Source organism: Pan paniscus, chromosome 4 (genome assembly GCF_029289425.2).
Source record: "Pan paniscus chromosome 4, NHGRI_mPanPan1-v2.0_pri, whole genome shotgun sequence".
Lineage (NCBI taxonomy): Eukaryota > Metazoa > Chordata > Mammalia > Primates > Hominidae > Pan > Pan paniscus.
In genome coordinates, this window is record NC_073253.2 from 123,430,887 (window position 1) to 123,446,702 (window position 15,816).

The 15,816-nt window shown below is 35.3% G+C and overlaps 1 protein-coding gene across 2 annotated transcripts in view; it reads left to right on the forward strand.

Moving 5' to 3' along the window:
- SLC12A2 (solute carrier family 12 member 2) overlaps positions 1 to 15,816 on the forward strand; it is a 105,759-nt gene that overhangs the window by 37,349 nt on the left and 52,594 nt on the right. For both annotated transcript variants that reach the window (XM_034960444.3, XM_034960445.3), the window contains exons 5-7: positions 9,849 to 9,988; positions 12,939 to 13,049; positions 14,474 to 14,582. In XM_034960444.3, coding sequence (XP_034816335.1) covers positions 9,849 to 9,988; positions 12,939 to 13,049; positions 14,474 to 14,582 — 360 coding nt within the window. The remainder of the gene's footprint in view (positions 1 to 9,848; positions 9,989 to 12,938; positions 13,050 to 14,473; positions 14,583 to 15,816) is intronic.

Below are 15,816 nucleotides of genomic sequence, written 5' to 3' on the forward strand. Positions count from 1 at the left end.
AACATGCAAGGTTTCTGAAAATGTCAAAATGTAGAAAATAAAAGATGCTTAGTTTCAGGCTTGATTCAATTTTAGTAGTGATTTGGGGTACTATTTTTTTATTTTTATTACCGTTTTTTTTTGAGACAGAGTCTTGCTCTGTTGCCCAGGCTGGAGTAAAGTGGCACGATCTCGGCTCACTGCAAGCTCCGCCTCCTGGGTTCACGCCATTCTCCTGCCTCAGCCTCCCGAGTAGCTGGGACTACAGGTACCTGCCACCACGCCCGGCTAATTTTTTGTATTTTTAGTAGAGGTGGGGTTTCATTGTGTGAGCCAGGATGGTCTCGATCTCCTGATCTCGTGATCTGCCCGCCTCAGCCTCCCAAAGTGATGGGATTACAGGCTTGAGCCACTGCGCCCGGCTGATTTGGGGTACTATTTAAAGTTACTGGAAGCAGATTAGAGAATCATCACTTAAGTTCTCTGCCTTCCATATAAGAATAGCAGTGCCAAGGAACTGATAACGTTTACTTTATTTCTGTCATAATCCCTGCCTGCAAGACACATTAATGCTTTTCAGATTATTGCAGGCTACAGGGATTTTAGAGCCCTTTCCTGTTCTACGAATCATAGCAGTGTTCTTGAGAGCTTGGATTTTATAGAGTTTCCACGGATCTGTGCAACAGGTTTTGCAACTTGGATGGTGCTGGCCAGCAGCCACCTTCACTCAGATCTGCATTTCCTAGATTACACAGACCAGAGTTGTCCCATCTTTAATTAATCCATGAATTTAGACTCACTCAGAGAATAGAGGACAACTGCAGGCAGCCGTTCATAAGATGAAGACTGTAAATTCTTGGTTTTAATTAATACTGTATTATATGAACTGAGCAATACAAAGGAAAGGTTCCTCAACCACTTTTTGCTTGGGGGCATTTAGTTGACTAAGTTAAAAGCAGAGGTCAGTATCTTCTCAGATAAAAGCCTTGGTTTAGATAGGTAGTTCTGAAGTTTCCAAAATCTAAAATCAACATAAACTTGCCTATTCCATGATGAAGTTTTATGTTACTTGTACTTTAGTCAATCAGCAGACAATTGTTGAGCATTTTGTGACAGACTGGGTTTTTAACAGTGAAAGACAAAATGCTATGTTGTTGGAGTTTACATTGAGGTAATAATAGTAGCTATTATTTTTTGAGAACTAACTGCTAGGCATGATGCCATGGTGTTGACATACATTATCTTATGTAATGCAACATTGTGGTTAGTCACATTTAACATTTACATGGATAGTGAGAACAAAAAATCAATTATACCCATTTTTTAACAAAATTAATTTTTATGCAGATTCTGCTTGTGAATTTTTAGAATGTCTACATAAGTCACAATTTTATGTACTCATATCTGTTTTACTTTTCTCTGAAATAATTGAATACCTCCTCATTTTTGTAAATAGATATAGCCAAAAACATTGGAAATAAGGAAAAACTTTTTCCATGTACTGTGACAGAAAAGTGCTTTCTGCATTTGAAAAATCAGATTATCATTGATTGTCAAATTTTTTTGTTTTATCCATTGTGTAACTATTAATTCCTACCATTATCAAGCAAGGAGTTCTAAGTTAGAATTCAGCTCCATAGTTCCTTTTTTTAATAGCTAGTTTCTTTGAAATTATAAGTTTTCAGATCAATGAAATGTTTGAAGCAGCTGTAAAACACAGTTGTATTATGAGGTTTATTAAATTTAACATAACATTATGTTTTCAGTTCAGTAAAACACTATTTGTATTCTACAAATAGCTCAGATACGAATCTGGCAAGTAATAGAATTTTCAGCATGGGTTTTTTCTTTACTCATTGGTGACCTTTCAGTTTTGCCAGTTTATGCAGTTTATTATTAATACTTCAGCTTGGTTCCAAAATTGTTTGCTGCAGAATTAGGGTTATATGTCTTTGCCTCTTGTATCTTAAAATTTAATTGAATTATTCTGGTGATCATTCACAATAAGATAACACCTAATCCTGGTTGGAAGATTCCATGTTTGTCACCTCACCTTTCCCTATTTGATAAAATAATGACAATAAAATAGAGAAAATTTGCCAAACATTAAGAGGCAAACTCCTTATTTTTATTTGTAAACCAGGATACTAGAATGTATTTCATTATTGTCACCCTTTGATTCTTTCCTCAATACACCAAGAAAACTTTATTTTTACAAAATTTTCACTTTCTATTCCAACCAACAGTGAGTTTCACTTGTTCCGTATCTGTATCCTCACCAACAGTTGGTATTGTCCTTTTTATTTTTCATTCTAGTATGTGTGTAGTGGTATCTTATGATAGTTTTCATTTGTGCTTCCATAATGGCTAAAGATGTTGGGTATCTTCTCATGTACTATAAGTGTCTACTCATATTTTGAAGGGTTATTTATTGTATTGAGAGTTCTTACTATTGAGTTTTGAGAGGTTCTAGATACAACTACTTTATCAAATAAATGATTTGTAGTTTTTTTCTCTTGAGTATATGGCTTGTCATTTCACTCCTTCAATGGCATCATTAGAAAAGTAGCTTATAGTTTTAGCTATGTCCAGTTCATCACTTTTTCCTTTTTGGATTGTGCTTTTGGAGTGGTATCTAAGAAACCTTTCCCTAGCCTGGGGTCTCAAAGATTTTCTTCTGTGTTTTCTTCTAGAGGTTTTACAGCTTTAGGTTTTCAGCTAGATATATCACCATTTGTAGCTAGCTTTTGTATATATTGTGAAATGTGAATCAGTATTCATATGGATATCCAGTTATTCCAGCACCGTCTGTTAAGGTGATCTCTTTTCTGTTTACTTACCTTTGTGCTTTTCTTAGAAATTAATTGACCCTACAGTGTGAGTCTATTTCTAGACTCTGTGCCATTCCATTCATCTTGGCAAAAGCCCTTGTGACTCTTAACACCATTCATGAAGTTCTGCACATCAGGTAATAGCAATACTACTAGGATCTGTTTTTTGTTTTACACACTTCTGACTCCAAATGTGTGGGTTTTCCCCACACAAACCAATTCCCCAACTCTCTGGACACTAATTGGGTATCCAACAATTCGATTAAAATTTGACACTAATTGCCCAGAGTTGGTGCAGACCCTATAGGTTAAGAGCTGCATCTCACAATACTACTCCCACTTCAAATGCCAGTTGCAATTCCAGGCCTCCTGTACCTCTGACCAACTGGCTATATATTGGGGGTTTCCACAGCCCCTTCCTCAGGTTTGATAATTTGCTAAAATGGCTCCTAGAACTTAAGAAAACAGCTTACTATCATCAGTTTATAATAAAGGCTACAACACAGAAAGAGCCAAATAAAAGAGTTGAGTAAAGCATGGTATGGGAGAAGGGATGCAGAGCTTCCATGACCTCTCCAAGTGCCATCCTCCTGGCACCTCTGTGTTCACCAGCCTGAGTTCTCTAAACCCCTTTGTTTATAGTTTTCCATTATATAGCCACGATTGATTAAATTATTGGCCATTAATGATTAGCTCAATTTCTAGTGCCTCTCCCTTCTCTTCTCCCCTAAGGTGTGAGGGGTGGGAGCTGGGGTGGGTAATGGGGGTATTGAAAGTGCTAACCCTCTAATCACATAGTTGTTCCTCTAGCAACTAGCACTGTCCAATCCGGAAGCTATCTAAGGGCCCACCAAGTCACCTTATTACCCTTATTACCGTAAACTGAGGTAGATTTGAAGGGGCTTATTTTAAATAGCAAAAGATGCTTCTCTCACCTGATCAGTAAATTCCAAGGGTTTATAAGCTCTGTTGCAGTAACCTTGGGTGAAGACCAAATATATATTTCTTCTTACATCACAACATCACAGCAAGGAAAATAATTTCAGTATTTTGCCTGAGTTTAAGATGGAATTGTGATCAGGCTTTATTTTTTCCAAAGGATTTTAACTCTTAAAACAATAATAAGAGATAGGTGAGGCAGTCATTTTAGTTTTGATTTTAGTTATGGGACTAAATAACAGATTGCTCGAGTCTTCTCACAGCTTTACTGTTCACCTGTGGCTTAAAGTCACAGATTCTGAATCTCAGCCTTACTGCATGTGAAATGAGAAGTTTAGTACCAGGATTCCATGAGGCCACACCTACAGACCACAGTGGAAGTGTATGGAGAGAGTGGTAGGTGGCGAGGAGGAGTTTGGGCTATTTCCTTGATGTTCAATGATGAGGAGCATCTTTTTATGTGTTTACTGGCCACTTGTACAGTCTTCTTTTGGGATGTAGTCACATCTTTAGCCAATTTAAAAATTGGATTGTCTTTTTGTTACTGATTTGTAGATTTTTCTATATATCTAGTTATGTTATTCGGTTTGACATATATATTGTGTGTATTCGTTCTCAGTCTGTGGCTTGTCTTACCATTTTTATCATTTTCTTAATCATGTCTTTCAGTGAAGAGACGTTTACCATTTTGATGAAGTCCGGTTTCTCTCTTTTTTTTTTATGCTAGTGCTTTGTTCATGGTAGAAATATTTGCCTATCCCAAGGCCATGAAGATATTCTCCTATATTTTCTTCTAGAAGCTTTATAGTTTTAGTTTTTAGATTTTTATCTGTGGACAATCTCAAATTAATTTTGGAGTATAATGTGAGATGGAGAGTGTAGTTGTTTTTCTCCCTACCCTTCTTGCCCCCATCCTTGTACACATATCCACTTGTTTTGGCACCATTTTTTGAAACAGCTATCTGTTTCTTATTGAGTTGTTTTTGATACCATTGTTGAAAAATCAGTTGTCTATCATCTGGACTGAATTCTGTTGCATTGATTTGTTTGTGTATCCTATGCTGGTACTATCTTGTATTGATTGCTTAGCTTCATAGTAAGTCCTAAGTCTTCTAACTTTGTTCTTCTTTTTCGTAATTGTTTTGGCTTTTCTAGATCTTTAGCATTTTCATATAAATTTTTGACTTAGATATGCCAATTTCTGCCCAAAAAATTGGATTAACAACCTAAATATATAAGGAGCTCAAACAACTCTTGGAACAAAATCTAATAATCCAATTTAAAAATGGGTAAAAGATTTGAATAGACGTTTCTCAAAAGAAGATATACAAATGGCAAGCAGGCGTATGAAAAGGCACTCAACATCACTGGTCATCAGAGAAATGCAAATCATATAAAAAAATCAGGCAGTAACAAATGCTGGAGAGGATGTGGAGAAAATATAACTCTTGTACACTGTTGGTGGGAATGTAAATTAGTATAACCGCTATGGAGGACAGTTTGGAAGTTCCTCAGAAAACTAAAAATAGAGCTACCATATGATCCAATGCTGTGTATATACCCAAAAGAAAGGAAATCAGTATATTGGAGAGATAGCTGCACTCCCATGTTTGTTGCAGCACTGTTCACAATAGCCAAGATTTGTCATCTGAATAGAGATGGTTTTTACTTTTTCTTTCAAATCTCTAGGACTTTTCCTCTTTTTCTTGCCTTTTGAACTAGCTAAGACCTATGGTACAATGGTGACTAGAAGTGGTGAGAATAAACATCCTTTCCTTGTTCCTAGTCTTAGAGGGAATGAGTTCAATATCACTGTTAACTATAAGGTTTTAAAATGTCATTTGTCAGATTTAGTTCTATTTCTGAGTTGCTGAGCGTATTTATCATAAATGGATAGTGAATTTTGTCATGATTCTCCTGCATCTGTTGAACTGTGTGTGTTTTTTTCTTCCCTTATTCTATTATCACAACCTGCATATATATATATATATATATATTTTTTTTTTTTTTTTTTTTTTTTTTTTGTATCTGAAACAACCTAGCATTTGTAGGATAAACTTCACTGGGTCAGAGATATTATCCTTTCTGTCGAATTTTACTTGCTAATAGTTTAACAATTTTTGAGTATGATCATAAGGAATATTGGTCTGGAATTTTTTTTTTTTTTTTTTTTTTTTTGAGATGGGGTCTTGCTCTGTCACCCAGGCTGGAGTGCAGTGGCACGATCTCGGCTCACTGCAAGCTCTGCCTCCCGGGTTCATGCCATTCTCCTGCCTCAGCCTCCCGAGTAGCCGGGACTACAGGCACCCGCCACCACGCCCAGCTAATTTTTTGTATTTTTAGTAGAGACGGGGTTTCACCGTATTAGCCAGGATGGTCTCCATCTCCTGACCTTGTGATCCACCTGCCTCGGCCTCCCAAAGTGCTGGGATTACAGGCGTGAGCCACCGTGCCCAGCCTGGAATTTTCTTTTTTTATAATAACCTTACTAGGTTTTTATGTCAGTATTATGCTCATCTTATGTGTTTCCTTTTCCTCTATTTTCTGAAAGAGTTTGTGTAAAATTGATCTTATTTCTTCCTCACCAGTGAAGCCATCTGTGCCTATAGTTTTTTTTTTTTTGGCAGGAGTGCTTATCACAAATTTAATTTCTGTCATACTATAGGGTTACTTCAGTTTCCTGTTGCAGTCACACTTCTGCCACATTTTGTTTTTCAAGGAATTTGTGTATTTCATCTAGTTGCAAAATCATTGTAATCAAGTCATTTAATATATTACCTTCTTAACTTTTTGATGCAATATGATTTGTAATGACATGTCCCTGCTTTCATTCCTGATTTACTTTTTTCTTCTTTGTTCTTGATTAGCTATTGTTTATCAGTTTTTTTTAATATTTAAGAATAACTTTTGGCTTTCTTCTTACTGTTTTTTCCATTTTAGATTTTATTTACTCTTTTTCCAGTTTCTGAAGTTAGAAGCTTAGATTATTGATATATCCTCATTTTTTAGTATAAGCATTTAAAACAAATTTTACTGTAATTTCTGTTAGGTATATCTCACTAATTTTATGCTTCACTTTTCGTTATCAAATCAGTTCAAAATACTTTCTAATTTTGCTTGTGATTTATTTAAAAGTGTGTTATATAATTTAAATATTTAGGGATCTTTCATGCATCTAATATAGTTCTGTTGTGGTCAGTAATATACAGTGTGTTATTTCAGGTTTTTGAAATTGAGACATACTTTATGACTGAAACCAGTTTTTAATGTTAGGCTTTTGATTAGCCTAGTTAGGGTTTTGATTACTGATTGGACATTTAATAAGAGTTACCGGGGCATATATCCCCAAATCAAGATGTAATAAAGATGGAACTCAGTATTGTCACTACTTAGTATCTCTGGCAACTGACTAATTATGTTCTTTACAGTCAGAGTTTAGGGTAGTTTATGGCCAATTATGAGACCCCATCAGGACTTTTTTTCCATATTGATGTCTGTGTTTGCTTGATCCACAGATTTTTTTAATAAAATTATTTTCTGGGTCTTCAGCATTTTTAGCGATAACAGAAAGGCTGATTTACAAGAGTTTATCATACATACTGTATTGGTAAGCAATTAAGTCAAGGAGACCTGAGTTTAAATACAGTTCTTTACTTAGCTGCTTACATGACCTTAGCCAAATTACTTAACCTCCCTGAGCTGTAATTTTCTCATTTGTAAAATGAGGATGACAACAGTACTTTAGTAGAATTAAGTTAAATGTGTAGTATTTAACAAAATAAGGTGTATACCTAGTCTGTGCTGATTAGTAAAGAAAAAACACAGCCTTTCAGATCGTTTAAAAAAAAAAAAAAACCTCTAAGAAATAGGAATGGAAGTGGGAAGGAATAGGGCAAATAACTGTTGATTTTCATAAGAAGTAATAGATGATGTGCAGTTGTTTTTATATTCTTATCCATGTGTCACTTCCTTTTTCTTGAAAACAATACAAATCTTTTAAAATGTGAGTTTTACATTTTAAGTTTCTGTATTTGTGAAAGACTTTTAAATATTTTGAAATCTCACATTTTATAAAATCAAAACTTTAAGGCACATAACATGAATTTCTTGCTTTAATAAGTCCTATTGGTGATATTTCTGATTCTAAAGTTTGTATTGTCAACTACTAAAGACAAGAGTGCTGACTAATTTCAATAACTTTTCTTTGTGACTTCATTTTCTCATCTATAAAATCAGGATATACTTTGTTTTAATTCATTTTTGCTATTGGGAGTAGATGAAATAATTCATTAAATTTGAAAACATATGTTAGATAAAAGCTGATAATTATATTATTGTAGGGATTTTACTTGTGATTAATTATAATGTGATGTAATATATTCAAAGATCTTTGACAAAATTGTCATTATATAAATTAATTGGAGTTTTTAGTGTTCAAGAATATTTCGTGGAAAATTTTAAGTCATTTTTATCTCAAAATCATGAGGCTAATGTTAAATGGTTAGGTTGCTTTTTTTTTTTCATTTTCAGGATCTTGAAAACTAAGGAAGTTTTATAGTGGATGGGTTTAAAGTGTAGAATATTTTGAGCAAATTGATAGGAATCAACTAGAAAACCTGTTACAGGCGTTTTCCATAATGAAGTTTGCATCATTAGTACTTTAACTGTAGAATTTTTTTGTTGGTGTATTTACCTTCTTTATACTGGGTGAACAATAGAAACAAATATTCAGCTGTTTAATGACATTTCACTATATGGTCTTAAGTATTTAATCAGTTTATAGAAATATGTATATAGCTTTATGTAACTTCAGTAGTATTAAAACCAAGTTTTGATTGTGACCTAATGGCCAAATTTAAATTAGAATTTTAAAAGAGCTCTTAGAGACTTCAGGTAAGCATTAGATTGTCTCTGAATCATAATACTGATTTCTTTTTTAAGTTAGAAAAAATAACTTGCTTCTTGATAGCTCATTTAATATCTTTGTTTATTCTGCCATTTAGACAGGATTTACTGGGATACAAACTACATCTCTTTGGAATACCATTATATGCTCTTGTGAGACTTTGTTTTTTTTTTTTTTTTGGTCTTGGTATTCACATTACCACAAATTGTCTTAATTAAGTAATTAAAATCATACCAACTGTGATTTAGAAGTTACATTAAGGCTGGGCATGGTGGCTCACACCTGTGATTCCAGCACTTTTGGGAGGCTGAAGTGGGCAGATCACTTGAGGTCAGGGGTTTGAGACCAGCCTGGCCAACATGGTGAAACTCTGTCTCTACTAATAATACAAAAATCAGTCACATCTGTAATCCTAGCGCTTTGGGAAGCTGAGGTCAGGAGATTGAGACCATCCTGGCCAACATGGTGAAACCCCATCTCTACTAAAAATGCAAAAATTAGCTGAGCCAGGTGGCGCACGCCTATAGTCCCAGCTACTCAGGAGGCTGAGGCAGGAGAATCTCATGAACCCAGCAGGTGGAGGCTGCAATGGGCCGAGATCACGCCACTGCACTCCAGCCTGGGTGACAGAGCAAGACTCTGTCTCAAAAAAAAAAAAAAAGTCCGGTGTGGTGGCACACACCTGTAGTCTCAGCTGCTCAGGAGGCTGAGGCACGAGAATTGCTTGAACCCAGGAGGCAGAGGTTGCAGTGAACCAAGGTTGCACCACTGCACTTCAGCCTGGGCGACAGTGAAACTGTTTCTGAAAACAAAAAAAAAAGCATAAAAATAAAAGTTACATTAAGATTAAATATATTAGAAATTCATTGGGAAATGATCTCTTGGGATCTGTGAAGGGGAGGAGGCTGTGGCCCATTTTAATCTAAACTTTAAAAGATAAAATGGGAATTCAAATAGGATGATTTTATATTTGATATTGGGAGCATTATCTGGATGTTGAGAATTGTTAATACGTGTTTTGTGAAATATTCTTTTTAGGTATTTCTGAAAATACAGTCACTCACTTGCCCCTTTAACTGCTCTGCTTATTGGGGGCATCTGCTTTGTGAATTCATGTATAATTAAAGGATAATTTGGCATTTTAAATCCTAACTTTAGTACCTGTTTTTTTTGTTTGTTTGTTTGTTTTTTAGGAGGAGCATATTATTTAATATCTAGAAGTCTAGGGCCAGAATTTGGTGGTGCAATTGGTCTAATCTTCGCCTTTGCCAACGCTGTTGCAGTTGCTATGTATGTGGTTGGATTTGCAGAAACCGTGGTGGAGTTGCTTAAGGTAATTCACCTTCCTTCTAGTCATTCGTTTACCAAATCTTTATTGAGGGATTATATGCCGATCACCATGTTAGAGGTTGGGAAAGCAGTGATATGATGACCCAGAGATTCGTCCTTCAAAAAGTTTACTACAGGAGATAGGCAAAGAACAAAATACTATTAGAATGTCAGCAGTGGGCCAGGCGCGGTGGCTCGCGCATGTAATCCCAGCACTTTGGGAGGCCGAGGCGAGCGGATCACGAGGTCAGGAGATCGAGACCATCCTGGCCAACATGGTGAAACCCCATCTCTACTAAAAATACAAAAAAAAAAAAAAAAAAAATCAGCCGGGCGTGGTGGCAGGCGCCTGTAGTCCCAGCTACTGGGGAGGCTGAGGCAGGAGAATGGTGTGAACCCGGGAGGTGGAGCTTGCAGTGAACTGAGATGGCACCACTGCACTCCAGCCTGGGCGACAGAGCAAGACTCCGTCTCGGAAAAATAAAGAAAAGTACAGCCGGGCGTGGTGGCTCATGCCTGTAATCCCAGCACTATGGGAGGCAGAGTTGGGCGGATCACCTGAGTTCGGGAGTTTGAGACCACCCTGACTAACGTGGAGAAACCCGGTCTCTACTAAAAATAAAAAATTAGCCTGGTGTGGTGGCGCATGCCTGTAATTCCAGTTACTCTGGAGGCTGAGGCAGGACAATTGCTAGAACTGGGGAGGCAGAGGTTGTGGTGAGCCGAGATCGCGCCTTTGCTCTCCAACCTGGGCAGCAAGAGTGAAACTCTGTCTCAAAAAAAAAAAAAAGAAAAGAAAAAAAGAAAAATACAAACATTTTTATATGGTTCAAGCACAAAAGCAGCAAGACATTTAATACTAGAGAGAGAAAAAATAATCAGGAGAAGGGTCTTATTTCCATTGAAGTTAGGGTCTTGTTTGGGATTGGGGGGCGTGACATGCTCAGATTTGGGATGTAGGGAAGTATCTGACGATAGTACGGAGAATGGACTTGAGGAATCACAAATGGAAATAGAGACCATTTAGAAGGTTGTAGGTGTCCTGGGAGAGGAGATGGTGGCTTATATTAAAACAGTGACTTGTGGAGCGGGAAAGATGTGGGCGAATTTGGGAGATTTTAAAGAATTTGAAGGATTGGATTTGATAATTAATGGGATGTGAGAAATTAGAGAAATAGGAGGATTTCAAGTTTATACACAAATTTCTGACTTTTGGATTTAGATGGAAGATAATGCCATTTGCGGTGTGATGGAGAACACAGGACAGTTTAGTTTGAATGTGTTAACTAGAAGAACCATGAGTATATCCAAATAGAGCTGGCTGTATTGCTCTGGAGTATGATTAAAGAAGAGTGCAATAGGATTCCTCAAATATTATTAAATGAGAGGAACCTCAAGTGACACCTATAATTGCTCATGTTAGGTTAGGTTGTAACTATTCTACAGTAGTAAATGGTACATAAGGAAGTATAAACTCTGACAAGGATTGACACCTGCGTTGACATGGACCTTTACATGTTTACACCAAAGGGATGAAGAAAAAGAAGGGCTATAATACCATGAGTAAGCAATGTACTCATTAGAGTTTATATTCTTTCATTGTTTAATTTAGTGTATATTTTTATTTGATAGTCAAAGTTTAAGGTTTACTCTATGAACTCTTATCAAAGTATTTAATTAGGGTTTATACATGTTTTTGTTTCATGGAAAATTTAACTTAGAGAAATATGAAATTTCAAACATTTTAAACTACACTTATTATATAAAATATTGAGCTATAGCAGTAGTCTTCTATTACAATCATAGTCCATGAATCTAAAAGCCAGTCAATAGATACATTTACACTAGTACCGTTTTTTTTTTCAAGTAATTCTCAGATATGATTTTCCAAATGCTATAGGGAATTTCAGCGATCAGATTAATTCAAGAGATGTCGAAATCAAATTTCAAAAAAAACTAAAAAATTTTTTTGCAAAGTAAAAAGTATGTAGCTTTATGAAATTGAATGGGACCCTTGAAGGTGGACAAGGTTGGGAAATGACTTTTACTACTGTGTTGATTAAATATTAACACTTTCTATGCCTTCAGTTGACAAAAGCATCTTTGGATCTTTGGATCTAGGGGTTTTTCCACCCTAATATTTGTATTAAGGTCATTTATCTGGAATTCAAGCAATTTTATTCCTCCCTTGTAGTTGACTTTTATGAAATAATTTCTTTTGAAAAGCATTAACAAGATTGCTTTTTCTTAAAAGAAGCAAATTGATAGGATTATTATAATCTGTACTTTAGTCAATTGCACAGAATATAGTCATCCTGAGTTATCAAAACAACTAAATTATGTTTTAGTGTTTTTTTTGCCTTTTATTACCTTATTTGAGAAGTGGTAGTAATTGATAAATAGCTTTTGCTTAGTTAACTGGGATATCATAATCTTTAATTTTATCCTAGATGGGAATCTTTTAAAAATGCCATTGATATTAAACTACAAATAATTTTGTTTGCAGAGTGGAAACAGTGTGTTTTTGGACAGCAGCAGGAAGTTGTGCTTATCACTTACTCTCTCACAGTATAAAAGACCTTTAAAAGCATGAGTTCACTAATCACAATAAATACAAAATATATTTCTGCTATATAACTTAAAATTCTAACTAGCAGTATTAGTTATAACTTTTTTACTTCTTTGTTAGCAATTCCTTTTTTGATTTATTGAGTCTATATTAAATATAGAAGCATTAATAATCACACATTTATGTCATCAGATGCTTGAATGACTGACACCTCAGTGGTAAATAGTAATTTGTTCCTTTAGGTCTTCCATTTATTCCTTAAGCAACCATTTATTCAACTTCTTCATGTAAGGCACCGTAATATCTCTAAAATGTTTCAAAAGGAGTGTGAATGTGTATAAAAATAACTAGTATTGCTTATTATATTTATGATTCCTTTTTCTAGGAACATTCCATACTTATGATAGATGAAATCAATGATATCCGAATTATTGGAGCCATTACAGTGGTGATTCTCTTAGGTATCTCAGTAGCTGGAATGGAGTGGGAAGCAAAAGTAAGTTATGATAGGAACACCTGTAAATATTTAATACGTGAACTTTTAGAGCTTATGTTTTGGGAACACTCTGAAGTATGGTAATATTTCCAGATTCTAATGGTACCTAAGTGGCCATTTTCACAAACGTTTATGTATAAGGTTATTTTCTACTTGACAAGGCAGAGAATCTTTGGAGATAACACTCAGCCTAGGATCTAGTTAAACACAGTACTTTGTAAATTTTGAATTTCCCGCCTTCTCGCCCATCCTCCAGTTTTGCAGTATGTAAAAATGCTGAGGTCAGTGTGTTAGTCCAAATTAAACGTTTGGCTTTGTAATTTATTTAAAAGTTCAACTTAGACATGGGGCAGTAAATAAAAGTTATTACCCACATGAGGTTAGAGAAGTTATTCTTGCTATTGAAATTTCAGAAGTTAGGACTACCAAAGCCAGTATCATTGTTTCTGGAAAAAATTGCTAAAGTCACATGTTACCCATAAGCAGAGCACCCAGAAGTGTTTTTGTCTCTTTGAGAATTAGAGCATCATAGCACAGCTGTAGTTTCCCAAGTAATGGATATCCACAAAGGTGTTTACTTTTAAAGACCTTATAAAAGTCACATATTTGTGCTATATATGATACGATAATGTTTACCAAACCAAAAATTAGGAAAGCCTGAAAGAATAATTTTTTCAATCTTGTTCTTTATTGTAAAGTCATATTAGTGTAAAATTAAATCATTTATTTACACAGTTTACAAATTGACTGTATGAAAATAACAGAATTTTATACCACCTGGGACATGATTAGCATGTATGTAGTTCCATTTCCCACAGATGACACCGTTTTTCATGAGTGTTCAGTTTTATTGAGAGGTTGAGAGTGGAGAAGGGGAAATGGTAGTTTTCATAGATTGTTCTTTCCTTCCAATCCCATTGCTACTTGAATTTCCCTCCTGTATGTTGTCATCATCTTTCTGTACTTTTTCTTATTTTCCTGTAGCAATCACACACTCAACATTATGTTTGGACCATGTATAAAACTTGTGTTTGTGTCCAGCATGTTCTCCATGTCAAGATTGTAGTGTTAAGGTGGAAGAGACAGGAATGAATGATCTAGAATGAAAGCCTATATTGTTTTGGAATTTACAGTGCTTTGTGGTTTGTGGGAAGGCATGCACATCTTTAACTCATTTCAGAAATATGGCATGATCTCACTTTTACTATCTTTTTTTTCCCCAGATATTTCTTTAAAGATCTCTTTGTTCATTAAACAAGGATTTATTGAGCAGCTGCTTGGCATATGGCATTGTTTAAGGCACTGGGGAATCAGGCAAAACAAGACAGAAATTCTTTCCCTCATGGAAGTTATATTCTAGGGGAATTGAATCAAGATATAGAAACAAGATACTTGATTTTAATTTTTAATGTTTAAAATTGCAGGCTCAGATTGTTCTTTTGGTGATCCTACTTCTTGCTATTGGTGATTTCGTCATTGGAACATTTATCCCACTGGAGAGCAAGAAGCCAAAAGGGTTTTTTGGTTATAAATGTAAGTAAAAAAGATTCAATATTTTTTAAGGGTACCTATTTATAGAATTCTATCATCAATTAAATTTTGTACATTTTAGATATTTTGTAACAGAATTGACTATGGTTTGGTGATTCACCCTAATTTACAATTTAGTTTTGTCCCCTTTATGCTGTACAGTTGGAGTAAAAATTACTTCTATTTACATCTTTTCTTTTTCATTATTAGCAACAAAAGGTGATAGAATATGGAGAAATCAGTGCTGCTAAGAAAAGGAGCTTTTATTCTCTACTAGTTTTGGGAATTTGTAACTGAATTTCTAACTTTTGTTCTAATATGACTTTCATTCTTTTAACATATTTAAGCACAACAGTTTAAAAGCGCCTAAGATTGTGAAAGCAACTAGAAATATTAGTTTATTGGTATAATTGCATTTTTCAAGAGTGCAGGCCATTTGATTTTTAGGAGATCTCTCCAGTTGGGTTTGTCTTATTTGTTTTTATAGATTCAGGTTATTTATGTTTGTCAGGAACATAAGTGAACCGTGTCTCCTTCTCAGTCCAGCACATTTGGAGGGTGCATGATGCAGTTTTTTACATTACTTAGTGGTGTTAGTTTTGATGACTTAGTCAAGGTTATACCTGCACAGTTTCTCTATTGTGAAGTTGCTGTTTTTTTCTTTGCAGTTAGTAATTGATCTGTGGAAGAATACTCTGAGACTGTTCATAGCCCTGTCAAACTTCTACCAAATGGCTTCATCCTTAACCCCTCTCACATCTGGCTTTTGTTGGTTAAAATATGTCAGATGGTGATAGATGCACTATGAATTTTTTGTCCTCTGCTTCATTTCTCTTAGTCATTCCTTCTCCTTCTTGAAACATGTCTATTTTATTCGATGTCAGATACCCTAGGTGCCTAACTCACTGGTCACTATGTCCATTACTCCTGTTACCCCCTTTAAATGCAGAATTGTACAACTATTATAGTGCTGACCTTCTAACTATACACTCTCCCTTGGGTGGTGTGTATTCTCATGGCTCAAAATGCTATTAAGGGACTAACATGTTTCTATTCCTGAATCTCTCCTTTAAAGTCCAAACATAAATATATATCCAACTGATTATTTGAAGTCTCTCCTACTTATTTCTTCTCAGGCTTTTCCATCTAAGTAAGTAGCTGAAACCAGGATCTTAGTGTTTCCCGTCCTACCTGCTCCTCTTAATTTCTAATCCTTTCCTAATCAGTATATTTATTC